The 26,437-nt window shown below is 44.7% G+C and overlaps 1 protein-coding gene across 9 annotated transcripts in view; it reads left to right on the top strand.

Moving 5' to 3' along the window:
* TPCN1 (two pore segment channel 1) overlaps positions 1–26,437 on the top strand; it is a 49,726-nt gene that overhangs the window by 20,007 nt on the left and 3,282 nt on the right. For all 9 annotated transcript variants that reach the window (XM_026075170.1, XM_026075171.1, XM_026075173.1 and 6 more), the window contains 25 exons: positions 1,122–1,246; positions 3,855–4,031; positions 5,140–5,253; positions 5,520–5,650; positions 6,592–6,680; positions 7,307–7,341; positions 7,990–8,048; positions 8,878–8,977; positions 10,309–10,425; positions 11,397–11,521; positions 12,784–12,832; positions 13,007–13,070; positions 14,118–14,162; positions 15,315–15,371; positions 15,457–15,510; positions 17,064–17,136; positions 17,355–17,462; positions 18,706–18,777; positions 19,551–19,640; positions 20,438–20,553; positions 21,289–21,335; positions 21,920–21,988; positions 22,450–22,534; positions 24,031–24,167; positions 25,510–25,590. In XM_026075170.1, the coding sequence (XP_025930955.1) occupies positions 1,122–1,246; positions 3,855–4,031; positions 5,140–5,253; positions 5,520–5,650; positions 6,592–6,680; positions 7,307–7,341; positions 7,990–8,048; positions 8,878–8,977; positions 10,309–10,425; positions 11,397–11,521; positions 12,784–12,832; positions 13,007–13,070; positions 14,118–14,162; positions 15,315–15,371; positions 15,457–15,510; positions 17,064–17,136; positions 17,355–17,462; positions 18,706–18,777; positions 19,551–19,640; positions 20,438–20,553; positions 21,289–21,335; positions 21,920–21,988; positions 22,450–22,534; positions 24,031–24,167; positions 25,510–25,590 (2,219 nt within the window). The remainder of the gene's footprint in view (positions 1–1,121; positions 1,247–3,854; positions 4,032–5,139; positions 5,254–5,519; positions 5,651–6,591; positions 6,681–7,306; positions 7,342–7,989; positions 8,049–8,877; positions 8,978–10,308; positions 10,426–11,396; positions 11,522–12,783; positions 12,833–13,006; positions 13,071–14,117; positions 14,163–15,314; positions 15,372–15,456; positions 15,511–17,063; positions 17,137–17,354; positions 17,463–18,705; positions 18,778–19,550; positions 19,641–20,437; positions 20,554–21,288; positions 21,336–21,919; positions 21,989–22,449; positions 22,535–24,030; positions 24,168–25,509; positions 25,591–26,437) is intronic.

Consider the following 26,437-nt stretch of genomic DNA (forward strand, 5'->3'; position numbering starts at 1 on the left):
GCTGCTCAGAACCGCTTAGAAGTGGATCCCGTAGGCAGTGTTGTGCTAATAATTTCTGTGAGGTCTCTCTTTAGTACTCTTTTTCTCCATCAAAGATGCAAAATAAAAGCTGCTATTCCAGAAGAAGAAACCAAGTGACGATCCCTTTATTTCTTTTTGAACAATAATATTTTTCATGTGTTCCATGTGTCTTTTATTGCATTGAAGCTGTAGAATTAAAAAAACTAGTATTTTGGAGTTTACATACTTGTTCTACACATCTTTCCCATGGGAAGGGCATTATGTATGTATAGCTATGCTTGGGAGAGTTAGGGTTTTGTTTTTTTTTTCTGCAGTGCAAGCTGGATGTTCTTTTAAATGAGGTTTTTAGTTATAAAATCTTGTACATGTGTTCAATAAAGCATTGTTGCATAGTGCTTTACTGAGATGCAAGAAAAGACATGCTCTTAAAAGTTTCAAAATAAACCTGTGGAATTTGGCAGGTAATGTATGTTGCTGTTTGTTTTCATCAGAGGGATATTAGTAGTTACCTGCACTAAGAAAAGTGTTGCAAAGATGCATTGTTTAATGACTCGGGAGAGCTCTGAATCACGCTATCTACAGAAAATACTATACTTCTACTAATAATACTGTACTGTACAGCTTCTGTACTTAAACTGATTCCCTTTACCTGTTAGTTGGAGTCCATACTCTGTTTTTCCGYGCTGTCCTTTACCATTCAATGCAAAAAGGCGACGTTTTTCTTTTGTGGTTTGGATGCCCTTGGAGATGTTCAGCTGTTCGCTGCCTGTCCATAGTTTGACTGCGGATAGTAAGCTGCGAACATGAYGGCCCAGAGCTCCTGAGTCAGGAGCCTGCTTATTCCTCTAAATGGGATTCTGGCTCTTTTGATGATATTCTGGGAACGTTCCTGTGTTGAAGTGCTCAGTTCGAGAGTGTCTCTTAAAAGCTTCTACATGTGAAGAGCCAATTAGTGTGTGTACAAACTGTTGGTTTCTTGGGTACGCTGCCGCTTCTTGATGCTTGTCTCCAGTCCCGCTGTGTGGCTTGTTCTCATGCTCCCTGATCAGTCGCAGCTTGCTTAATTGTAAATCAATTTTTTTCTTCTTGTACTGATGCAGATGGAGGTAGCTACGACATTGTTAATGATGCATCCAGCCCTGCTGTGGGGGACTGCTGTGCGCAGCAAAGCTCTGCCCAACACAACTGGGAAATGAACTACCAAGAGGCAGCAATCTACCTCCAGGTGAGCCCTGGTGTTCGGTACGTTGTGTAAAAATGGCCTCCTGAAATTATGATAGTTCTTGATTATGAAAAACAAAGAGCTTCAGTTCTGAGGTTGAAAAGATGGTACTTTGCAGAGGAATCCACTTGAAGAGTGGGGAGATGCTGGAAGTGCATCCAGATGAGCTCTGGCAAGTCATTTGGGGGCAACRGAAAAGGCTGGTGCTACCAGTCATTCATCCTTCCTCCCCCCATCTGGGCCAGCACCGGGACTGTACTAGTTGAGGGATTCAACCCATGTTCAGTTCTGCCACTCTGCCATGGAGACTTGCATAAACTGTCATTGATTTTTCATTTCACCTCCTCAACTGGTCTGGGTTGGATGGTCAGGACTCTTCGGGAGGCATGTTGGGCTCAAGAAGTGCAGATTCTAATCCTGTCTTGGCTGCAGATTTGGTGAGTGGCCCTGGGATGTTCATTTAGCTTCAGTCAAGCTTTTCCAGGTCACACAAAAAATATAAGAGAAGTTAGAGCTCTGTGCTTAGGCCTGATCAGCTCAGAAGTGGATTGCAGCCGCCTTCTGTTTAAAAAGAAACAAAACCAACCAACCAAAAAAACATACTCTATGTACGTACATCATGAAAGTTTTATAATATTTTTGTCAAGATGGCTGTACAGCTTCTGCTGGTGCAATGAATTAGCTACCAAAACTGAGCTTCTTCCCGAGCTGGCTTTCTCAAATTGTTGCTGGTTCCCCGACTGTCCTTCCTTCCTCCTTCCCTTTATTCCCTTTCAAAAGCTCRTGCTGCAATGCAGAACCGAATTGGACCCAGTCAGGGTTGTTGCCTAAGCTGCTGCAAAGTGATTGAAACTGTTCTTTCCTCCCTTCCCTTACCCCACAGGACTGAAAGTATTGCTCCTCTGACACTTTAAAACCTGGTAGGCTTGGACCTTGGACCTAACTTCAGCTCTCTTAGTTGTGTGCTAGAGCAGCACAGACAATATAATGGTAAYGCCAGCCCCTCCTGGGCTTTTGTTTAAACTCGTGGTTATTGGAGATGCTCTGTAAAGGTTCATTGAGTTGCTGCAGTGTCTGATGGTAATGCACACAGCAGGCTTGGCCCTTCAGATGCAGATTATTCTTGCTGCTGCCTTGACCAATGGTCATAATGACAACGTCCTTGAAATGAAGTAGACATAACTTAGAGAGCATGCAGATTGTTTATTTGAACCAGTAGCTGCAGGCAAGAGTGTCTTATCTACATAAGAGGACTTTGCTGTCCAGCCACGATTTGAATTGCTTGGTTACCAAGAGGCAGAATTTAGACTATTTTTCATTCTGCAAATGTKTTTTGTCAGGCGTGAATAAGAATGCCCTGCTGATCCAAGCTAGCTCACCCTTTGAGTAGGGRGGCTTGTATTTTATGGAGCTTGCTGCTGGGTTTTGTCCTGCTTGCAATCTGGCTCGCTGACCTGGCAGTGCTTATGTTTGTTTTTAAACAGAATGTGAGTTTGCCTGTGAGATGGCTTAAACGAGAAACATTTGAAACCTTTTTCTGCATTAGTCTTGAGACTTTTTCACTTCTTAAGGGGGATCCTGTTTCCTGATTTTGCTGTCTGTTTGCAATCACAAACTTTCCCCTTGTGTAGTAATAGTTTACTGTCTCTACAGTAGTTGCTTACCTGGAAAGATGTTAATAAAAAAGCATTTGATGTGCATCTGAGTGTCCCAGCTAGGGAAAAATGATCTCTTATGACAGCTTCCAGGAACCAACAAGTTTTCTGTGGGTGACAAAAGCTACCTTGTTTAAACTATTGCAGCAAGAAAGAGAAGCTGTTGGATGGTTCTGCATGAAAAACCTTCTCTAAATTCTCACATAAGCTTTTAAACCTTCTTTAAATTCCCACACAAGCTTTTAAACCAAACTAAGCTTTGTCCTAGAGGTAAAAATAGTAATGATGCAGCTGTTCAAAATYGGTTGTAAGCAAACTGTTGAGCTGGAGTATCTGACCTTTTAATGTTAATTAAGCTTTCTAGTTAAGGGGGAATGACTAATCAGCGTGGAGACTTGATAATTTTTCATGGAGTCCGTCTTCACACATTCCTTCCTTGTGTGTGTGCTCCAGAGCATGTTCTCTCCCAGACATTTTGCAAGGCCAAGATAAGGAGGAGCAACTGTCAGCCAGGTGCCCTAGAGCTTATCTGTGTGTTTTCAAGTTCTGGCCTAGAGCAGTTTAACCAAGGAAGTCTGTAAACATGTGGAAGTGATTGGAACTAAATGAAGTGCTGTGTTTGTGTTGGGGTGTTGACTCAAGTTTCTTTGCCTACCTTTATAAACTCGCTCCGCACTCTTCCTCATTTTGAAAAGATTCAAAGGTTTCTGAAGCTGGAGGTTGTAGGTATTAATGAGTTGCCTTACTGAAATGTACTTACTTACAAACAGAAGGGGATATCCCACGGGCATAGAATTCATTCCTCAATAAACAGATCACCGTCAGGCTGTAAAGCAGGAATAGTCTGCTGGGAATTGTATCTAATCCTTATAGAAGTCTGTGTTCTTCAGGTGGAAAGCTCTGTTAGAGAACCAAGAGCAATTAGTGCTGTTCTCTTCTTCTTTCTGTCACCCTAGGAAGGAGAAAATAATGATAAGTTCTTCACTCACCCCAAGAATGCCAAAGCACTTGCTGCCTACCTCTTTGCACACAATCACCTATTCTACCTAATGGAACTGAGCACAGCGCTGCTTCTCCTGTTGCTGTCTCTCTGCGAGGCGCCAGCTGTTCCTATGCTCCGTCTTGGCATCTATGTAAGTGCTTGGGGCAAAATGAAGAAGTCTGCCTGTTTTTCAGGGGTGGGTGAGGGGAAAAAGTAGGCTAAACATAGAGGAAGAGGGTAAGCAGTAGTAGGAAGAACCATCTGGCTTGAGAGCAGGGTATGTTAGTTGGCCAGCCAGCAAAACGTCCTTTCTTTTTCATCTGATGTGCCTATAGACCAACAGCAAAAGTGACACTTGCTTTGTATTATCAAGCTGATACGGTTCTTAAGTTTCTTAAATGTTTGAGGAGAAGAATGTCGGTTTTGCTTTTACTTGAGGTAACTCAATAATCTGTGTGCTTTGAAGGGGTGGTTTTAAAGTCATTGTCACGGCTGGCGCTGTTATCCCAACACCTCCACTGGTTCCCAGAATGCAAACAGTTTGCAGCTTGGACCRACTTGTTTGACATCTGTGAGGTCAAGTGTTTTTCAAAATGAGTCAGGGTTGCATAACTGAATTTGAGTTTTGAGCTATAGCTAATTAAGCTGAGGTTGTAAGGAAATATTCTGTCCTCTTCTTTGTGAGGCATTTTGTGTGTTCCAACAGAGAAAGGGTCCTTCCAGCACTCCCGAAAGCTGTATGCTGCTCCTGGGCTTGATCAGGACACTGTCTTTAGTTGTTCAGGACTTTTGCTTCAAGAGAAGATTCTTCTATATGTAAATTCTCTCTGCCCAGCAACTCTCATTCCTGCAATTCACTAAAAAATTGCAGTCTTAAACTCTTAAAAATATGTCTGTTTGAGTTGCTGGTCTCGTGTCTTTTTTGGTATGTTGTTTTGAATGTATCAGAAAATATATTTTTTTGATACATTATTCAAGTTCAAAAGGTAACATGGATTTTTAGGGAATTCTGGACTGATACTGAATAGAGAAAAATTCTGTAGGCTTTAATAAAAGCACAAAGCAATAAATGCAGAAACTTCGAAAAACTGAGAGTGCCATGCTAGCCTTAAGGGTAGCCTCGGGTTTCCTGGGTGCCCCGGAGCAGTACTCAGATTGTTGTTAAATCCACGTGCTCTTTGAAAAAGGAAGGGTAGAAGTCTGATGTGCTTGTGTTTGTAATCAGAAAGGCCAGTTTAAGCTTTGCCCTGTTGTAACAGGTCCATGCAACCCTGGAGCTGTTTGCGTTAATCGTGGTAGTCTTTGAGCTCTCAATGAAGATGAGGTGGCTGGGCTTCCAAACCTTTATCAGACACAAAAGGACCATGGTGAAGGTAAGCTGCCTGATTGTCAGTGTTTCTCCTTCAGYGTCTTTAGAAATCAAAGAACCAGAGTAACTGTTGCACTGTACGGTAGCGGGGATAATTTAGGCAGGTGTCCCAACTGCCAAGCTATTTRTGGGAGGTCTCAGAGCTGTGGGAGTCTCCTCCCACCCTTAAAGCACCCAAATAGRTGAGTGGTCAGTGGGAGCCTTGCCTTTTCCCAAATGGAGACCGTAGCTCTCTTTAGACCCTTTTTAAAAATCTTATTATTTTTGCAGACTTGCGTGCTGTTTGTACAGTTCATAGAGGCCATTGTGGTGTTGGTGCGCCAAACCTCACATGTCCGGATAACAAGAGCCCTGCGCTGTATCTTCCTGGTGGACTGCCGTTACTGTGGTGCAGTCAGAAGGTGAGTGGTCGGCTGGCTGGGTTTTCTGCAATCGTGCCTGAGATGGGAGTGAAGGAAAAACGCTCTGGTCCTGTGGGCAGCTAGGGAAAATAAGTGTCTTTCATGCGCATTTCAGATCTCAGATGTTTTGTGCCTGGGACTGACATGTGCCCAGCATCTTGCCTATGTAGGGAAGTTTCATAAGTAGTAGCTTTGGATGTGTTCACGGTACACAGTGCTTTTGTGATATTGTCCTCAGCAGCATAAGCTCCCTCAGAGAGCACAACATGTGAATGTGGCTGTATTGTTTCTGGCTCTTAAGTTACCTCCGTGATTCACTATGCAATTTATAGGCTAATGTCTTGAGTCTGGAGAAGGAAAGTGATGGGGTGACATCAGTAGTGTGTGCTGTACCTGAGAGGTGATTGCAAAGGGAAGATAAGTAGCTTGAAAGTTGTCTTAATTTACCTAGGGATGTGAAGCAATGTGGTGAGGATCGAGGTTCTGCAGAATGCATTTGACACCGCTGATTTTAGGACTAGTGGTGGTTGGATTTTTAGACATAAAATTTTGCTGCCATAGTTACAGAGGATAAAGCTTCATCAATTGATCCACCTTTATTGTTAAGGTAGGATAAAAAGGCAGATGAGAGAGGCTGGGATAGAAAACCCATGGGATAGGAACTGTATTGCAAGAGTTTCCCCCACGAGAGGTGAGAGAAGYCTCTCCAACTTCATCTTGCATACAAGCTTCATCATTCTTGCAGCAGCAGAAAGGACGGTGTGGTACAATGCCTGAGCTTTCTCCGTATAATCACTGGAAGTAGGGGGAAGAAGGTCCTTCTCAAGTCTGTTCTTATATCTTCGTTTTTATTTTTATTTCCTCCATTTGGAGAGGAAGGCTTCATTCCTGTATGAAAGCACACACAAGTTCTTGTTTAAGAATGTTTTCTCCTTTTTCAGAAACCTGCGACAGATCTTCCAGTCCCTCCCCCCATTTATTGATATTCTCCTCCTCCTGCTTTTCTTCATGGTGATCTTTGCCATCCTGGGTGAGTTGTACTTATGGAAGTTGAAGCTGTGATACTCCCAGCCAGTTATTGTCTAAGAGTAACAGAAAGAACTTGGATGAACATAAAGCTGATCAGATTGAGTCCTGCCAGAATCTTCCACTTATCTGATTTCTTCCACAATCGTGTGGGAGATACAGTTAAAGAAAGAACTAAAAATTCTAGGAGCTGGCATTTGGTTTTGTGACAAAGGTCCTTTTGACCTTTGCCAGAGGATAGTTTGTGGTGTTTATACTTGCAGTTTCCAAGTTCTGTTTCTGTGAACTGTTCCTCAGTGCAGTCAGTTCAATCTAAATTCCTACGAATTCAAGTGTTTGTAGCATACCTGCTATGGGCCCATCCTCAGACTATTYGCAGAAAGTTTATTTTCTGAAAGGATCAGTCAAATGCCAATGACAAGCATTAGCAAAATGCTGTATGGAGAGGGCTTTTCAGACCCCCCCCCTCCTTCACGATATCAGAGAGGGCTTCATGGTTCTTTGTGCAACCTGCTCTTTGGGAACAGAGACATCACTTTGTTACTTGAAATTAAACGTCTTTTTAACTTTGTGTTCCTTTCCCCCATTCTTTTCTTTTCTCCTCCCCCTTCTCCTCTTCTTTTTCTCTAGGTTTTTATTTGTTTTCTCCTAACCACTCGGATCCTGTAAGTAATCACTGATTCTTTGGACTGAAACTCAAGTCCTATTTTGATCAGTTTAAGAATCAAACATTTCTGTGTAGACGTAGCTTGTTCCGATATGGCGGTCAAGGAGGCTGGATTCTAACTGGTGCCAGCAATGAAAAGGGGTAGARGCTGTGACCGACGAGGCCTCTTGACAGTGTTACCCTGGATTAACACCTGCTGGGAAGGAAGACAGTAAATGAGACTTCCTCAAAGACAGGAACACCCATAGGGAACATCAGTGTAGTTGTTCTTAGTTCTTGACGTCTTAATTCAGTCAAACATGCCACCCACAGCTGTGCCCAGGGGAGAAGGTGTCTGGGTGAAAGCTTGGCCTTCTCAGGCTGTGACTCCCAGGAAATCCAGTAGCTGCTAGTTCCTGCTGTTGTTGGGTCTGTCTGTTGCTTACTGGGAGTAACTACTACAAAAATGTGCAGAGGAGCTTTTAATCGTTTTGACTCTTCACATGCCATGCCTCTGGGGCCTCTAAAAAGGACCAGTGCTAAATTACCCTTTTTCTAGGAGACATCAGGGAATTGTAGAAGGGCCTGTATTCTAGTGGGTTTCTTTTGAACAAAATAACTATGAAAGACTGCTTGCATTTTTATGGGTGTGGTTTTTTTCTTTCAGTACTTCAGTACTTTAGAGAACAGCCTTGTGAATCTCTTCGTGCTTTTGACCACTTCAAAGTAAGTTCGTGCTTGTTTKAACTCAGTCTTTGCCTTTCCTCCCAAAAGAAGTCTAGCAGAGTCAAGAGTTTATTTGCAGCACTGTTGGATCTCCAGATGTGACCTCTTTTCTCTGCATGAGAGAGATTGCCCAGGTTAGCCTGCATGGGAAGAACTGGTACTTCATTTCATTTTAGGACACTGACTTCGGATGCAGAGTTATCTCTAAGCCACTCAGAGCACTTCCTCACTGYGCAGGCAATAAGAGGGGAGATGACTTTATTGGGCCTGGGTCCAAGAAGGGGAAGCTTCTGTTTGTGCTCCTTTGTCAGTGATAGTTTGCTGTCGTGAAGTAACTTCCTCTTCCTCTGCTTCACTTTTCCTATCTAGAAAACGTTGATAACAACACTAAGTAAATATTGGTTAGCTGTCAGAGTGGGCTCTGAGGATTAGGAAATTGGCAAAATCAACCAAGAATAAATCTTTGGTTGTCATTCTGTAATACTCTTAGCCCAAGGATCGGTGTAATTGTATTGCAGTTGTGGTGTATTGCTGTTATTAAAGCACAACCCTTAGCCATGTTGCAAATCCCCTTTGCCCATTTGGGTTTCAGGATGTGCAGGGAACATGCTTATTCATTTTTCTTTTTTTCATCATGCTTCCATGTTCTGTCTGCTCACTGCTAGACTCAGACTTCTGCGTCATAAGCAACTACATGCTCTGCAGAAATGTGCAGACCCACTGATGTGGGGGCATGCACATCTGAGACCTGTCTCATGCTCTTGCCCGCATATATAGAGTATAGTGTGAGCTCCTTGGGTGCTGAAACTTGTGTCTTTTTGGGATACAGTTTCCCTGATGTGATGATGCCATCCTATGCCCGGAACCCCTGGTCCTGTGTCTTCTTCATAGTGTATCTCTCCATTGAGCTGTACTTCATAATGAACTTGGTGAGTCCCCTATTGAAACACTTGACTTCTCTCTGCCTGACTTTGGATTTCCTTGCCCATTGGAGTCTTCCCCATTCCCAAGGGTGCTGTATAACAATCTGAGACCATTTGGCAGAATACTTCTAGAAATGGCAGCTTTGCTACAGATAAGAGTCTTTTAATGTTTGACCGTAAGGAAATGAGATAAATCGCAGAAAACAGAATGATGCAAATAATCTTTTGATTTCTCTCTCATTAATATGCTGCTTGGAGTGACACACCCTGTTGCATGAAATTTATTGTCCTTCCCCATCTTAATTATTTATCATAAAATGGCATTTTATTATCTGGGCTTGTCTGAAATCCTTTGTAAATCATTTTGAAAGGGATGGAATTGCGAAGCGTGGCAGGACTTGAATTGCAATAGCCCTGGCGTTAACTCTGTGGTCTCTCTCCACTTCCCTTTCCAGAGCTTGCAAACAGGACTGTCTCTTTTTGTCTTTGCTTTATGTGGATGTCTGTGTATTAAACAACACCAAATTGGGAGTACAGCTGCCACCCTGGAAAGCCTGACAGTTCAGGCACCCAGCAGGGTGTACAAGGAGGTTTTGGAGTAATTGCAGTAGTGTTGCCCTGTAGGTCATGGCCTCAGAGAGGCCACAGCCATCCTGTTAGAGCAGARTCATGAGCGTGCCGATGACCACAGCGTGAGAGCGTGGCTGCTGTGCTGGCTCTGCTTCTTGACCTGCAGCATCCAGGGCAGGGCCAAGACCAGTTCAGGTGGGATGTGGGCTGTGAAAGAGGAGTTCTCAAAGGAGCTGGGGAATTCTGCAGCCCCAGAGGAGTGATTTGATGCTTCTAATGAGCTTGGATTTCAGTGCTGCTGTCCTAGATGGAGGCTTAGTTTTGATGTTTGTTTGCCAAAGCTTCTGTGGAAGGATGAATCCCAAGAGTAGCCCTTACAACTTGCTTTGCAGGAAGAGTTCAGGGCATTTTAACAAGCCTTTCCATAGTGTTTTTTTTTTGTTGGCCTGTGTGGGCTTAGCCTTAGCTCTTAAAACCACTAACAAGTGTTAGGAGGTCAGATACATCTGGACCTCTTCAAAAAAGTGAATCTGTGTGTGTGTGCATGGTGTGGTTGGTAATCCGTTTGCGCCCTTATGGCCAAGGGGCCCTCATTAACTCCCTTCTACCACACATTAGTGTAGCACTTGGTAAGATTCCTCCTTCAGGCAATGCCTCTCCTTGCTTCTCCAGGCTGGATATTCCTGCCTGCTTGAGAAGCTTTGGCTCAGGTGGCCGCCCAGTGTAAGGATTAAAACTTGACTTTCTCTCCTGTCTTCTCTCTGCAGCTTCTGGCTGTTGTGTTCGACACTTTCAATGACATCGAAAAGAGGAAGTTTAAGTCCTTGCTGCTGCACAAGCGCACGGCCATACAGCACGCCTACCGCTTGCTTATTACCAAACAGGTACAGGGCCCTGCAGGGAGGCTGAGATCGGCCTGGGGTGCGCGGCAGGAGGGGAGGCCAGCGATGCTGAGAGAACATCAGTAGTCTGGAGTGTTTAAAGTGTATGTCCCCCAAAAGATGATTTATGACAGCTGACTGCAATCATAATCACCAAGGGCTACTCTTTTCTCATTTGTGTGACTTGTTTTTATCTATTTCTGGAGAAAAACAAAGTAGTCCGAGTTTTAGCCCCATGTCAGGCTATGGAAGTGCCCTGATAAAATGAAGGAAGCTTGTCCCGCAGTACATGTGATCCCCGATTTCTCTCTGCTTCAGTTTGGGTCACTTGAGGACTCGCATCTCAAACACTGGTACTTAGAGGAGGTGTGGGCTATACATATGAAGGTACAGTCACTAGGTACTGCATGAGCAGAAGGTGCAGAGGCAGAAGTAATTCACCTACGGACAGTTTTGTATGGGGCAGAGCACTGGGGGGGAGGGTTGATTTCTTGCTTCACTTCTGGAGTAGGAAGAGAAATAAGGCCTGAGAATAACTAACTTTCTTCCAGTAAATTAGCTCATGTTTAGGGCACATTCATTATATGAGCTGTTCCTGGGGAATAGTTGATGATCTGAAAAAAGCCCCAGTAATGGGGTCTGTTAGGCTGCCTACTAATTTCCCAAGGAGAGTGGTTGAACTCTGTTGCTTGGGGTGTCTGGTTGGACAACTTTCTCAGGATAGCACAACCGGGAACAATTCTGCATTCATTGGAGGGACCTTTTGCCAGGAAAGCTTTCTGTGTCTGTGCTCTGGGATGAACTCAGTATGTTAAAGTAATAGCTTAGGGTACTTTGGGGGCTTAGTTATAATGGCATCTTAGGGTGATGTAGAAATCCTGCTTAAGACAAATTTGGAGTGAGAATTAAATACACTAGCCTGTATGTGCTTCTGTCTCATGTCACTGCTTATAGCATCATTCCCTTGTTTCTAGAGGCCGTCTGGAATTTCCTTCAAGCACTTTGAAGGGCTGTTGCGGTTTTACAAGCCTCGGATGTGTGCCAGAGAGCGGTATCTCACTTTCAAAGCACTGAATCAAAGCAATACTCCTTTAGTCAGGTAGGACGGTCTTGCTGCTGCACCCAGAGCAGGGATGCTGCTTCACTCTCCACAGCTGAGCTGTACCTTGGAGAGGATGGCTGGGTTTATGGAAGGAAACCCATCTGGAATGGGAGTGGAGTTTTGTGCTTGAAAGGCTTTGTGTTGGGGAAGCAGGGAGCTTTACGGTGGGGGTACGCTGAGAAGTGAGCTTGTTCTGCCGAAGCGATGGAGTTCCTGCGTGCCCTCTTGTGGATACAAGGCTCTGCTGGCAGCCACCAGGCAGTCTCGGTTTCCCACCTCTCCCGTCAGAAGAGAGGAGCAGAAAATTGAGGAACAGCATTAGAGCCTGCAAGGAGCATTTCTTCACACAGTGCAGCCTCGCAGCTTAACACGTTCTTGTTTCTCCAGCAGCTGGCTGTGTCCCCCAGGGTTTTGTTAATTAAAATCTGGTTCTGCTGGTGCTTTCAAGACTGTCATCCTCTGTGTTATGAGGCAGAGAATTACCATTCTGGTGGGTGGGTGCAGCTAACTCCAGCCAGCATGGAAGTAGAGGGAATTAGAGCAGGAGACTTGCTCTTCCCTTTCCTTTGTTCTGGCTGCAGACAGGCTTGGAGTGAATGTCTCCGACGAAACTGGTGCCAGTGCTTCTCCTTAAAGTCAAGTGCCACGGAGAAATGGTGAAAATGGCTTAAGGAGAGAGACCAAGTTCTTAAATTTAGGCACCTAATGACACCAGTCAGCGTCTGAGAATTTCAGCCTCTTCACTTTGAGACACCTAAAGCCTGTTACATGCCTGACCCCAAGCACCTAGATACAGTTGCTCATGTTTTATGAGCATGCTGAGTTCTTTGCTTTCATGTCCTCCTTCAAAATTCATTTTTACCTTTAAAAGCAAATAAGCAAAGATGGTAGAAAAGAACGTATGAGTGAGTAAGGAGAGTAGTATGGTCTCTGTCCTTTGGAGCCTGCTGTCTAAGCCTGAGGTTTTTCCTCGTTGTAGTAAAACTCCGGAGTTCAGTGGAGTCAGAGTTTCCTCTGGAGGCAGAAGGGTAGTGATCTCTGCTAGGTCTCGTTACCCTCTGCACTCTGTTTGGGCCGTTGTCAGCCAGTAACCTTTGTCCAGGCCAGGAAGAGCTCCGCGCTGAGTTCTCCGCTGTGGTTGCAGCTCTGAAAAAGAGTTAACATTTTCCAGGGAGACTCTGCTGATGGTACTTGACAAGGACAATTAAGGATATAATCAACTCTAAGGATCTAATCAGATGCTTCTTTCTATTTTGCAGTCTAAAGGATTTTTACAATTTCTATGAAGTTGTTGGCTTAAAATGGAAGGTAAGTGTGTGCGGGAGGGCAAGCGAAGGAGGCCAGTGATTAGTGAGAAGGGGGTTGAGAAACAAAGGCAATCTAAAAGAAATAAATGATGGGGGTAAGGTGGGTCTCCCTCATTGCACATTTTTGTATGGATGTAGCACTGACTTCCTCTGATCAAGGCTGTTCTGTTTCCAGGCAAAACGAAATCGTGAGCACTGGTTTGATGACCTTCCACGGACAGCATTCCTTATTTTTAAAGGTAATGTGACATGTTTTAATGACAGCAGGTACTCAACCAGTCTAAAAAGCATTTCTTCACAAAGACAAGGCCTTTTGAAGGGACTTTTTTTTGTATATCCCTGTGCCCAAATGTCCCTGGTAAACAGCTGAGAAAGGCCAACTGACCAACTCACTTTGTATTCAGCGCTTCCAAGGCTCTGAGTCTCCAAGGGAGATTTGTCATGTAAATATTCCCTGTGCTCTGACCCAAAAAGCAACTTTCATAAAATAAGAGAGCTCTTGGCAGATAGTCTGTAATGAACCAGCTCCCGAGGTCATGGAGGGTTGTATTCCGTTTTTGGCACAGAGGTTAGCTGGGGATATACGCTTGCTGAATCTAGCAGAGTTTATAGGTTTGTTTCTCTGTACCCCAGGCGGCAACTCACAGCAGTGACTGTGCAGTGGATTTGTGTTTTCACAGAAGCTGCTAGGCTTCCTAGTCCCAGGATGTGATTGCAGCGCTCATACATGTCAAGTGCAGCTGCTAAGGAGAGGGAAAGAGATCAGAAATATCCATCAGGGTAATCTGTCTTGCAAATGTGACTTATCTCCCATGTCCCAAGTTTCCTGACTGAACATAAACATTCAGAAATAAGAACTTATCTGCAGTTTCTTTTTCAATGTTTTATGCTGGTGGGGCCAGTTAATACTATCTTGAGCCAAACATACGGCTGCCATCAGGAATCCTATATATTTATGCTAATGCACTCAGCCCTTCTTTACAGCATATTCATTGTCCCAAATGTGGACAGTGCCTCATCAACTGTATTTACCTGTGTAGTATTTTTGTGATGTGGTTGGAGAAAAGATATCTAGGTGGGTAAAGAGAGCTAGTTCATTCCCACTGGAGTTCTAGAGGAAGATTTGAACTTGGTCCCAAGAGAAAAATTTAATAATCTTCTAAACCACTTAGCTTCTGTGCTGAGAATTGGTATGAAGAAGTCTCTAGGGAGAAGATAGAAGAAGCTGTGTGTGAACTATAGAGGACTGCATAAATATTTGTTTTGTCATGTTTTCCTTCCTGCAGGCATCAACATCCTTGTGAAGTCGCGAGTATTCCAGTACACCATGTGTAAGTAGGAGAAATGAACTGTCTTCTGCCAAGCTCCCTTCATCACATGGGTCAGGGATGTTGTCTTGTCTGTGCTAGGCAAGAACTGTCTGCACAAGAATTCAGCGTGGTGGGACCTGGTCTTTGGTCTGAGCCACGGCCCACATACAAATTCCTAGAGTTTTGGTGGAGAGGGAGGGAACTGCGTGTTGATACCAACTACTGCCGCAGTTTGTATTCTCGGTTCTCGCCATGGCTGAATCGTCTGGAAGGGCTCATTGGTTCAGTACTTCATAAGACACTTGTGGATCTGATTCTGTAGCAATCAGCTTGTTGCAGTGAATAGGTTGGTTAGCTTTCACAAGCCTGGAGGTTTTTATCTTGCAACTGAAGGCTGCTGGAGCCAGTCAACCTTCTTGTGCTGTCTGCACTTGAGAAGGTGCAAGTGTCTTCATTACTGGAGGGATTGCTTGGCAACTGTACTGCCTGTGAGAATGATTCTGTGCTCCCCTCCTCTAGAGGAGAGAAAGTGGTTACTTGTGGTGCTAGTTGCTATGTTCTAAACGATCTCTTCCTACTCAGTAATTTTTTTTGAATGCTGGAGGAGAGGATTTTTGTAAATTAGGGTGATAAATTAAAATGAGTGAGGGGGTTGGGAAGATCTGAGTGAAAAAGAGCAGTCCTGCATCTTTGGTTTTCTGGGTATGAATATGGGGGAGAAGTGGGAGATCCAAGCTGACAGGAGTTTTGTCTTGCACTCTTGGAACCTGCTTCATTTGTTTTGCATTATTGGGGACCTAGTGGCTCTCAAGAGCTTGCTCCAGAACTAGGAAGAAGCTGAAATACACTTGTAATAACATGGCAGAGTATAAGATAAAATGGTAAAATGCTTGTGGTTTTGCATTTCCCTTCCCCGCCCCCCCCCCCCAACCTTCTGGAGACAAAGGTGCTGTATCTGTTTCACAGGCTGGGAAAATTCAGGGCAGAAGTTTAGAGACTCTCCCAAGTTATGAGTTGAAGCCTGTAGTTGAGTTGGAAGTACGTTCCAAACACTGACTCTGTTACTTGCCCTGTGTTGTAGGCCCTGTTGTAGGTGTCTATTTAGTAGGTTAGGAAAACGATGTTCTCTGATCTAGGTGTGTTTTTGCTATGGGTTTTTACTTCATTTTCCAGATACTGTGGTGGCTGTGAATGGAATTTGGATTCTTGTTGAAACCTTCATGCTGCAAGGTAGGAAACATTGCAGCTTGTTTCTTGACTATGTTGTGGGATGATTGAAGTGAAGGCTAGAAAAAGTTCTTCTCGTGTCTTGCAGGAGGGAATTTCTTCTCCAGAAACGTCCCATGGAGCTACATAGTCTTCCTCACAAGTAAGCTGATGCCTCCTAACAGAGTGGTGGTATTTCGTAACAAGGTGGGAGGGGAGTACAGGCAGCTCTGTTCCCAAGTGTTTTTTCACTTTGAAGTTAAAACTGAGCCACAGAAGCACAAACTCCGTCTAGAACGCTGCTGTGCCTGGCGGGGACTGTCAGCACCCACACAGACCTGTGTGCACACTGCTGGGCTGTCGTACCTTCCCTGAGCTGCAGCAGTCAGGGGAGCCTCTTGCCTCTGCTGCAGCTCTCTGCAAAGGCTGATACATTGCTTCTAAAGCTGGCTCAGCCCTGACAGCAGAATAGCCTTGTTCGCTGGGCACAGCGTGCAAAGTAATAAGCTCCTCCAGACCTGTAATGGCTCTGCATGGAGTTGCTCACGTTGCTGTGCGCTGGGCTCGCTATTCCAGGAGGCATTACCAGCTCTGATCTGATTGCGGCTGTGAGCTGGCTCCGTGCGAGGCAGCCCTGTTGGAGTACAAGATGCAGGGGCATGTGGAGGAGAAGGCTGAAAGGACTAGCTGAACTAGTTGATTAGTTAAATTTGACTATTTGATTATTAAATTTGACATTCTAGTTGAACGTTATCCCCCCATAAACATGTATCTCAGTCTTCCCTTTTCAGCCCAAATGTAAACACTGGACCTTTATGTGCTGGTTAATAGCACTGCCAAGGAGTTCTTTAGTGTTGTGAATTCATTTCTCTCCTGCCAGTATCTCTTGCTCAAGAGGAGAAGCAAGGAATAATTTCACTGACTCAAAATAGTGTGTAAAACTGCAGTAAGAGTTGCTTTGGAGAATCTAAGAAAGATTGCTAACCTCTTATTTGACTGCTGGATAGCTCTGGTGCTTCCCTGTTCATTAATCTTCAAAACACTCATGGAAGTTTGAAGGCAGAGAGACTCCCGGCACTTCCTTTTACAAGGATGTTGTCATCCAGACTCTTCACTTCTCTTCTAACTTCCCTCCTTGGAATCTGCAGARGAAAATTCTGGGATGCCTGAAACAAGGCATGATCATGTCACTGTTTTGTTGTCTACAAGCCCACAAGGTGCTGCCAGGACAGAGAGTGAAGTAGATGGCTCCTCTTTGAAAGGATCTCCTTGCGGGTTAAAAGCTAGGCTGTGGGATGTTTAATATGTTCTGCTGGTATAGAAGAAAATAAAACAGGCAGGACTGAATTCCCTACATGACTTTCTGACCTTTTCTATGGAAGCTTATGCCTCAGCATTTATAGTATGTTAACTAAGTGATTGTTCTGGAGAGAAATCGCCATGAATACAAAGAAATGTGTTGATCTGGAGGGAAAACATTCTCTTTGGCATCTCTCTGAGAATAAAGAGGATGGGCTGGAGTCTATTAAACCTGTGTTCAGCAATTCTGTATGTTCCTAAAGCACCATGCATATTTGAGGACAAGCCTTTGCTTAAGTCCTCTTTGTGGTGCTGCTTATTTGTAGGACATATTTGCATATTTGAGGACAAGCCTTTGCTTAAGTCCTCTTTGTGGTGCTGCTTATTTCTGTCCATGTCTGTCACCTTGTTTTACAGTCTATGGCGTGGAGCTACTCCTGAAAACCACTGGACTGGGGCCTGTTGAGTACCTGTCCTCAGGGTGGAATTTGTAAGTGTGCATTGATGTTTTGAGAAATGTAGTGAAAATTGCTGGGTTAGAAAGAGTGACTTTTGAGAGGAGCTTTTAGGTCTGTAGATGAGGCCATCTGCAGGCCATTATAATTCTTCCGTGCCTGGCCTTCTGCATCTTGTCAGGCTGGAGTGGCACCAAGTACCACTTCTCTGCTGAAATCCAATGATACATCATTGCTCTTATTTTTTTTCCAGCTTTGACTTCGCAGTCACCCTCTTTGCATTTCTGGGGCTCCTGGCACTGGCGTTTAACATGGAGCCATTCTACTTCATTGTCGTCTTGAGACCTCTTCAGCTGCTGAGGTGAGACAGGGAGGCGGTGTGGGGAGTACAGAAAATAGATGGGGAAGAAAACAGCCAGACTTGTTTTCATTCAACCCCGTTGGGGACTGAGCTCCTTAGCAGGAGAGGGCAAGGATTGCTCTGTGGGTACGTGACCATGGCAAGCAGGAATTGCGTGGGGTAATGAGATTAGCCAGAGTTATCAAAATGACTGATAACAAAAACTTGGGATGGGATATGAAACCCTGTGCTTTGGAGCTTAAGCTGATCTCTAATAGAGATCAAGGGATTTACCGGGGGCAGATTAGCCTATGTCTGCCTTCGTGGGGTTCTTACACCTCCTCTAAATTGTCTGATGCTGCTCAGAGAAAAGCTCTTCTGTCGGGGTGAGACAGTCTGAGCCAGTTTAATAATTTCCATTGAATTACCAGAAATTACAGTTTTCAAAGGATACTGCTTTCTAGGGTGAAGCACAACCCTGCTCTAACTGCATCTCGCACTGTAAGCAAGACCGAGGCCTGTAACCTCTCTGCAGCTCAGCAAGATGGGTATGATTAGCCCTCCTGTTCTGAGGCTGTTACGGAGGTACAGTCACCTTCACAGAATGCTTTGAGAGCCATAGATGGAAGGCATTTTAAAGAGGCAAAATATTGTTTTATTAAAGACAAGCTAATGTAGCTTAGCTCTTCAGTTAGGATTTAAAGAACACTTAATGACGCTCGGGAGAAAAAAAAAACAAAGACGTTTTCTCCATTGCTCCCCTGCCAAAGCCTGCGTTTGGCAGCAAGGTTTCTGTGTAAAGGCYGATGAAATTGCCAAGTTTGAAATTAGCAGGCAGAATGTGGTTTTCTTTCATCAGTTTTTATTGAGTCATGGGGGAAGTACAGAAAAGCTTGTGTCTGGGGAAAGGAGTAATGAATTCTGACCCTGAACACAGGACTGATTTAGGCTCTTGTGGTTTCAAAAATGTAGCTATTTACATTTCATGCTGTATAACAAGATGTGAGCCTTTCCTTGAGATACCTTAATCCTGCAAACACTTACTTGGATGTGTCATAAGCATTCAGATGGGATAGGGACACCTGCTCAGGTGAGCAGAGACTATTTGAATGAGTACAGATTCTGTGAGTTTGGTGTCAGGAGGCCTTAGCTGCTCATTGACTTGTGTGGTAGAGACCTGTGATACTCTTCTAACTATTCCCAGCAATCATGACAACTCCAGGAAAATCACCGTGCATAGGTAATCATGGGCTTCTCCTTTCAGGCTCTTTAAATTGAAGAAACGTTACAGAAACGTCCTGGACACTATGTTTGAGTTGTTTCCCCGGATGGCCAGGTACTGACTGATTGTTTTTGGATGGAGGAAAGAGGGGCTGAGGGGTTAGGGCCTGGGGCTGGGATCAGGATAGGGACCTGTCCAACCTGCCAAGGGTATTTATGGTCTGATCTGTCAGCTGATTGTTGCTGCTTCTTTGCAGTGCGCGTGGTGTGGTGTTCATCTTCAGACTTCTTGGAGCAGTCTGTGATAAGAAACTCTCTAGCATCCTGGGCCTTCTCTTGCTCTTGTGTGTTGGGGAGATAACTAAGGGTTGATAGATTTTTTTTTTTTTTTTTATGAGAGGGGAGGCTCATTTGGGAGGCATTGTTGGCATGAATATACTCGGCCCCAGATGTTTTCCTTGTCCTCAGTCCAGCCACCCTAGAGCATGACTGTGAAATGGTAGGGCAGAGTATGTTAGCTAGTGAGCCTTGTTCTGGGTGCTGTCCAAAGACAGGAGAGGAGTGGAGAGGGCAGCACCTGTGTCTTATTCTTCRGAATAACTGTGGAGACAGGTTTGTTTACCAGAAAAAGACAGATCAAGGCTATTTTTAAGCTTCTTGAAACTTCCTTCCCTCTTCAGTGAGTGGAAGGCTCCTGGTCCTAGGACTTCTTCAATGAGAGTAGACAAGACACTGCAGAGCAGCAACAGCTGGGAGGCTGGTCGGAGATTTTCAGTGCTGTTTCCCATCTATAGAAAACTCCTTCCATAACTACCAGCCTGTAACTTTGTTTTCCTTGTGTCAACAACTTCTCAGTAACACAGTRCTTTTCATGCTTATGCCCTCCAGCCTGGGTTTAACCCTGCTGATCTTCTATTACTGCTTTGCCATTGTTGGCATGGAGTTCTTCGCTGGTGTGGTCTACCCGAACTGCTGCAAGTGAGTACCACAAATCCATCATCCTCTACAGTGGGTTTGGTGCAAAGCCAGTAGCCATGCCTCTCACATCTCTATCTCCCTGTGAAGAAGTGGGCCAGAGGATGGGTCTGACTGGGCCTTTGCAACTAAGGCAACGTGCTTGGAAAATCTAGGGGAGACACTTCACCTCTCTGGCTAGGATTGGATGAAATGACCTTTGCATTGCATTTGGAAGGGGAGAGGATTCTGTGGGGCAGATGGCTGGTTTTGATGAGCTCTGTAACTGTGGCCTCAGGTAGCTGCACTGGGGTGACTTCTCTTTCATGGTATCGTAGCTGGGAACTCCTGTAACATCTGTGAGGCTATGCTGTCAAACAAAAATGAGATTTTTCTCTTGGTGGTGCCACAGTCTCTCTGCCAGAGGTGTTGCATACTTTTAGGCCTCACTTTCTACAAGATAAATTCACATGATCTTGGAAGCTAAGCTGTCCTGGGCCCTTCTCATCTTAAATGATGGCAGACCACCTGAAAATGCCAAACTTTAAGGGAGCGAGCCAAGGACTCTACCTCACATACTCAGTTTCTCTGGTCTAATATTTGCTGAATGACTAGAAAGACTCACTGAGGTCCCTCRGCTTCTGCAGAACTGTGAGGGTGGCGGAGAAAGGCTTTCTTTTAGAGAGAGGCAAGTGTTGGCCAAGAGGTAGAAACTGCCATCTTGCTCACAACCTTCTAAGCATTCCGGTATCTGTAGCCCTTGAGATTTTCCTTGCTTTTCCAGCTCTCTTCTCATTCTTTGTCCTGGTTTTTCTGATCAGCACAAGCACAGTCGCAGATTCTTACCGCTGGGTGAACCATACCATTGGCAACAAGACAGTTGTGGAAGAAGGCTATTACTATCTCAACAACTTTGACAACATTTTGAACAGCTTTGGTAAGGGTGGTTTGGTTCATAGCAAAGACCATTCCTTAGTGCGTCTGTGTTCCTGCAGAGCTGGGGTGACAGGATTGCAAYGCTCCTATAGGCCTGGGATTCTCCCAGGGACTCCTACTAATGCACCTCAAACACTCAGCATCCTGCTCTTCCTGTCTGGATAACTCCAGCTGAGTAGTTTTGCTGTGAATTTTTTGCAAGGTGAGCAGACATCTCTTAACAGTCAGTGTGAAGCCAGCAGGCTTGTTCTGACAGGCGATCAGACCAGACTTCCAGAGATGTTTAAGGAGGGGTTTAAGTCACTACCCTGCTAAAGAGCTAGCGGTGATGCTACTACATTTTTTTTAAACCCATTGATGAAAAATAATTTGAATATGGTCATTTTTCTCCGTGATTTTTCCAAGGATGCTTATTTTCTCTTGGAGGCTTCAGAGGTCTCCATGCTCTCATGTAGAAAGGGTCAGGTTTGCTTCTGATTCTTTTTAAGAAATATAGGTCAAGCTATGCTCCTGGTTCTGTGGGTCTTAACAGTGGGAAGATGCCAAACTAATTGCAGTGATGAGGACCAGCGTTCTGTCTCTGGATTTGCTGGGTGTATTGAAACTTGGTGGGCTGTATTAAAACTTGGTGTCTTACAAAATCTTTGATAGGGACAACTGAGGTTTAAGAATCATTCTGAAGCAGATCCAGCTGGGTAAAGCAATTGTCTTTATTTTTTCTTCCACTCTTATACAGTCACGCTGTTTGAATTGACAGTCGTCAATGACTGGTACATCATCATGGTAAGTAAACCTCAGCTACCTTGTGTGTACAGGCAGTGCTGACACTTGCCAGTGCACTGCTGAACTAGATCTTCCACACCACCACTGCTTTCTTCCCCCAGAAATGGGAGGCGGGCAGGATTAGGCCCAGCATTGTCACTTGCTATTGCCGGATATTTGTTGCTCTTGATTTTTTGGGTGATATTTAACCTCTGTGAAGCCCTGCTGCGTATGTTTCTCCTGAATCTTGATCAGCCTTCAGGCCAGGTTTCAGGATCTGAAAGAGTGAAGTCACTGTGTACTCCGGTTTCTCACCCTGCACTCCAAGCTGTGCTCTTATAGCAGCAATGGCTCATATGCCCACAGGGTTTAAATGATCTGTGTGTTTGCATATAGGAACCTCTCTCTTTACCTTTAGAGGCAGATTAGCTACAGGGCCCAGTTGGAGTACTGAGCATTGTGCAGGCAGTGGTCACTGAGGCTAGCTATGAAGCCATGGATATGAGATAGATAGTKTTTGTGCTGCTTTATGTCTGATGACAAACAGTTAACAGGAGGCTCCCCCTTCCTTTACGCACTGCTGACTTTTTACCTCTCCTCCCTAGGAAGGGGTGACCTCACAAACCACTCACTGGAGCCGTCTTTACTTCATGATCTTCTATATCGTGACCATGGTAGGTTTCTGAAGATGCTTTGCCCGTCAAATAATGGGAATGGGGAGGGAAGACAACTTTCACCATGTTCTAGTAGGAGCCTCCATCCCTAAATGAGGAGAGCTCTATTTCTGTACATAACATCTTCCAGAAACAGGTGTGCATCCACATCACGTGAAGAAAGTTGAATCTACAAGATTTATGGGCATTGACAAAGCTGATGCTGTAGAAATCTGGGCCTCGGGTTAAGGACTAAGGCAGCACAAAGGTTTTGTTCTGTCCCTTTTGTGGCTGACTGTCAGTAGTTTACTCATACTCACAGGCAGATGTGTGAATCGGGACATGCCTGTCCCCTCTGCCAAGGAGGAGCTGGGGAGCACCAGGAGGTGAAGCCCAGACCAAATGCTGAGCTTCCTGTTGTTGGGCTGGAAGAATTCCCCAGCAGCAGCCTCCTGATCTCTTCTGTCCATGTCCTCTCCCAGGTGGTGATGACGATCATAGTGGCATTTATTCTGGAGGCTTTCGTCTTCCGCATGAACTACACACGGAAGAACCAAGATTCGGAAGGTCAGGACTGAGAAGTGGCCAACTCACCATTTTGTGTCTTCTCTCACTGGTGTCCTACGTCTGTGGGAGAGAATGGGAGAGACCAGCAAAGATCAGATTCTTTTCAGCCTGGTTTCCTAAACTCATTCTTACAYTTGTGTAGTATATCTATCTGACCTTTCTGCTCTATGCTCATTTATCCCAAAACCCACCCCATCCCATGCCCAAAAGTGTGTGTATAAATACATACATATACGTACATACATACGTATATATAGACACACATGTGGATGTATATAAATATATACTTGAGCCATTTCAACCAAATTATTCAAACATTGAAACCTGTGTGGACTTCCTTAGAAGGAATCTAGGAAACATTGTTGCAAGGATGTAGCAAAGCTCAATGAGAGACCTTGTGAGGGGGGGAAGATGATTTTTTTATTGTAAAATCGATTTTACCCCTTTGTGCTAATATGTTAATACTAGCACCAGGACACGTGTGTCCAACTGGCTTATGCAGCATTCAGGCACTGAGACGCTGGATCCAAGAGGTTTTCCAGAATTCCTTGTCATGACATAGAGGGCAAAGGTTGCTAYTTCTCCAGTCCTTTTCATAGCTACTGAGTTCTTTTTAGGTTAGTGACCATGTACTGGTTTTGGATGTGCCTTTTTGTACCCTTTAGGAACTGACAGTGCCTGTTCTCTGTCGTCACACCTCTGTGACTCATCAGCATTTACTCACTGTCCTTTGTCTCCTGAGCTGGGTGTCTGAAGCTGCATGTAACTTCATGACCTGCTAATTTAGGTGCTGTAAACACATGCATCTCCTATAGCCCTTCTGCTATTCCCTCTGGTCCTCCACACCCAGACTTTTCTATTTATTCTCCATTCAGACTAATCTTAATAATTCTTTTCATTTTTTCTATGGGAAGAGAAAGCTATAGCTAGTGCACTTGCACGTATGTAATACCAGAGAGTCTTCCCTGCAGAAGCATGTGATGACAGCCCCAGCCACAGGAACAGCTTGATCAGCATCTCATCTTTCTTAGGTGCCAGAAGGTCCAAATRTGAGGCACAGGCCCATAGGAACCAGGCATCGTCACCTACAGACCCCCTTTTCATCGTGATCCCTCCTGCACCCAGTTTTAAGAGTGCAGTGAAAGACATTTGCTAGTACCTTATTTTCAAGCTGTGTTAGGGAGCTGAAGGTCAAAAGGCAGCAATTACTGTGTGGTTATTTGCTTTTCTAGTTAATTTGCAGGCAAGCAAAAAGCCACAAGAGTTTCTTAAGGTATTGAGGAGCCTGGTGTTTTAAAAGTTAAGAGATGCCTGCTGGCCCTTCCTCCCTGCCTTGTGGAACAAGGACATACATGCTTAGAAGTAGACACAGACAGTCTGGCATCCTGCTTGGTCCTGTGCGCAGTTAAGCTTTGCCCTCCAGGATTATTGTAGTGGCTGATGAAAGCAGTGTTCATCTTGGTGACTTTTTCTGTTTCTTTTCCTTGCCCCTCCAGAAGACAATGGCATTRTGCTGGAGAAGGAGATCTCCAAGGAGGAAGTGATTGGGATAATAGAGCTGTACAAGCGGAGTTCAGCTGCCACTGAAACGTCTCAGCTGCAGAAGATTGTTTTGCAGATGGACAAATATGGGGTAAGAGGAGACCCTTATGCAGGTTCTCTGCTTCAGGGGGGGGATTTGGTAGGGCCACAAGTGCATTTTTGCTGTATTCCAGAGAGAAGCTGTATGTGACTTTATAGCGTTCAGAACTGTACTGCTGAAGGGACTTTGTAGCACTGGCATGAAGTTTTGCTGCTCTAGAAAAATAGCAGCTCAATGTCCCCTGCACTCTGAAAAGCCTTGACAAAGGCTCATTGCTATAGCCTGCAAACTTTGCTTAGAGCTGTCCTGGCCCAGCACTGACTGGAAAAAGCATATTTCTTTTTCTCCAAGGAAGCCGCCACCTTGTAGTTCTCCTGCCTCCTTCTGTGGCATAATACATTTAGGCTCAGACAGTCCTGAAAGTTCATGCAGCAATATGACGGTATCAATTCCAAACACCAGACTTCCTTTCTCTGTGGCACTGTTTACATTTTCATTCCAAAAAAGGATGTTGACAATTGGAGAACTGAGCGGACGTGGATGACTGTTCTTACCTCTGTGAGCTGTTGTCTCATGCATCTGAGGGGAATTTAAATGGATGTTTTAATAATTGCTGCTATATTCTCATGTCACCACGGCAAAGAGCAGGTGCTACAATCTCTTAGGTGACACTTACTTGCTTTGGTTGGCTTGGTAGTTAAAGCTTGAGCTCTTGTTTGCATAGGTAAAGTTCAGAATAATGATAATGATACTGATCATAAACACGGTTTTCGAGGCAATAAACCTAAGAAGGATGCTGTCCTCAGCCTTGCAATGGAATATAAAATGATGATGTTAAAACTATGACTTTTAATGGGGTTTCTTTGCTTTTCAATATGGTTCAGATAACTCATATGACCAGAGAGTAATTCAGGCTTTGACTCTCTGTGTACATGACTTAAGAAGTCCAGGCCCATGGAGTAAATGGTGTGGTCTAGACAAATGGGACCTGAACTTGTGCTAAGATGAGGTCTCCCTTGGAAGCTTGGGTTTGAGCCTTGTTCCAGATGCTGATGTCATGTTCATCTGACTAAGTAAGCGCCTCTGGCAGAGGTGTGTCCTGCTGAGCTGGTCTCTTACAGCTGCCTTTGTAGTCTTTTGGGATCTACTCAGTGTGATTCGTCAAAGCCTGCAATGGACGCCTGTATTTGGTTGGGTGATGTGTACCCTAAAAATGCTCCTGATGAAGGAGCCCAGGGTGTCCTGAGCTTGTCTGTGGGTGATGGATGTTGGCATGAAGGATGCCTGAAGTTCCAGGGGCTGATCCTATGAGTTGCTCAGTGATTAACAAATGGGGTTTTTTTCTTTCTTTCTTTTTCTTTTTTTCCTCTCCTCCTTTCTCCCCCATTTTTAGCAAATTTCAACACTGTTTCTGGGACGCAGATCAAGGACCAAGAGTGATTTAAGTATGAAGATGTATGAGGAGGAGATACAGGTATGTGGACCTGAGTGGGAAATACCACCAGCCTCTGGGGCGGGCAGAACACTTTTCTTTGCCCAGAATAACACACCGTCCTTTTAAATACAGGAGCCCTTCTGCCCCTAAGCCCCAGGCAGCTCTGCGCTCCATGGAAAGAGTTGGCAGTGGATGAATTTTTTTTTTTTTGGGGGGGGGGGTGGATTCATCGGTTCTGGCATTTGGCAACTTYCTTAAACCCCAGAGTGCTTCAGAGCCGCCTCAGGGGGTTTGGGTGCCTGGCTGTGCTGGCATGTACCAGCCAAGTCGCAGTAACTGAGCGCTCAGGGGACGCGTATGCGCTCCAACTTGGCTGAGCTGCCAGGCTCACCAAGGTGGACGTGTCTGCCGGGGGCTAAGAGCGCATGCGTAGTGTGTTGCTGGAGTTTGGCTGCTGAACGCTAATTTGTTAAGTGCAGGAATGTGATTGTGTTTGAGCTTGGGTGTGTCTGCGTCTGACACAGAAACCAAGTGTTCTCCAGGTCAGAATGCTGTTTTTGGTGCTAGCAATGCTGCCTGGTTTTCCTTCAGGATAGCAGGTGAAAAAAGATCAGAAACATTCACTCTCTRGATCATTTAAGACATTTGTACAAATGTCCTTCAAGGTTAGGAGCGCTATGCCATGAATTTGGTCACTTTAGTGCATGCCAGACTTACTCTGTAGGTTGAAGGTCATTGGCTAATATAATGATTAGTACTCAGAGAATTAATCTTGTAACCATTTAAATCTGTCCTTTGTCCCTCGGGCAGCTAGCTTGGGGATGAGTCTTCGGTCCACCTAACAAATAAACATGTTATTTGTCATGGAGCTGGCTGGAAATCTGCA

This window comes from Apteryx rowi, unplaced genomic scaffold, assembly GCF_003343035.1.
Source record: "Apteryx rowi isolate R43461 unplaced genomic scaffold, aptRow1 scaffold_40, whole genome shotgun sequence".
NCBI lineage: Eukaryota > Metazoa > Chordata > Aves > Apterygiformes > Apterygidae > Apteryx > Apteryx rowi.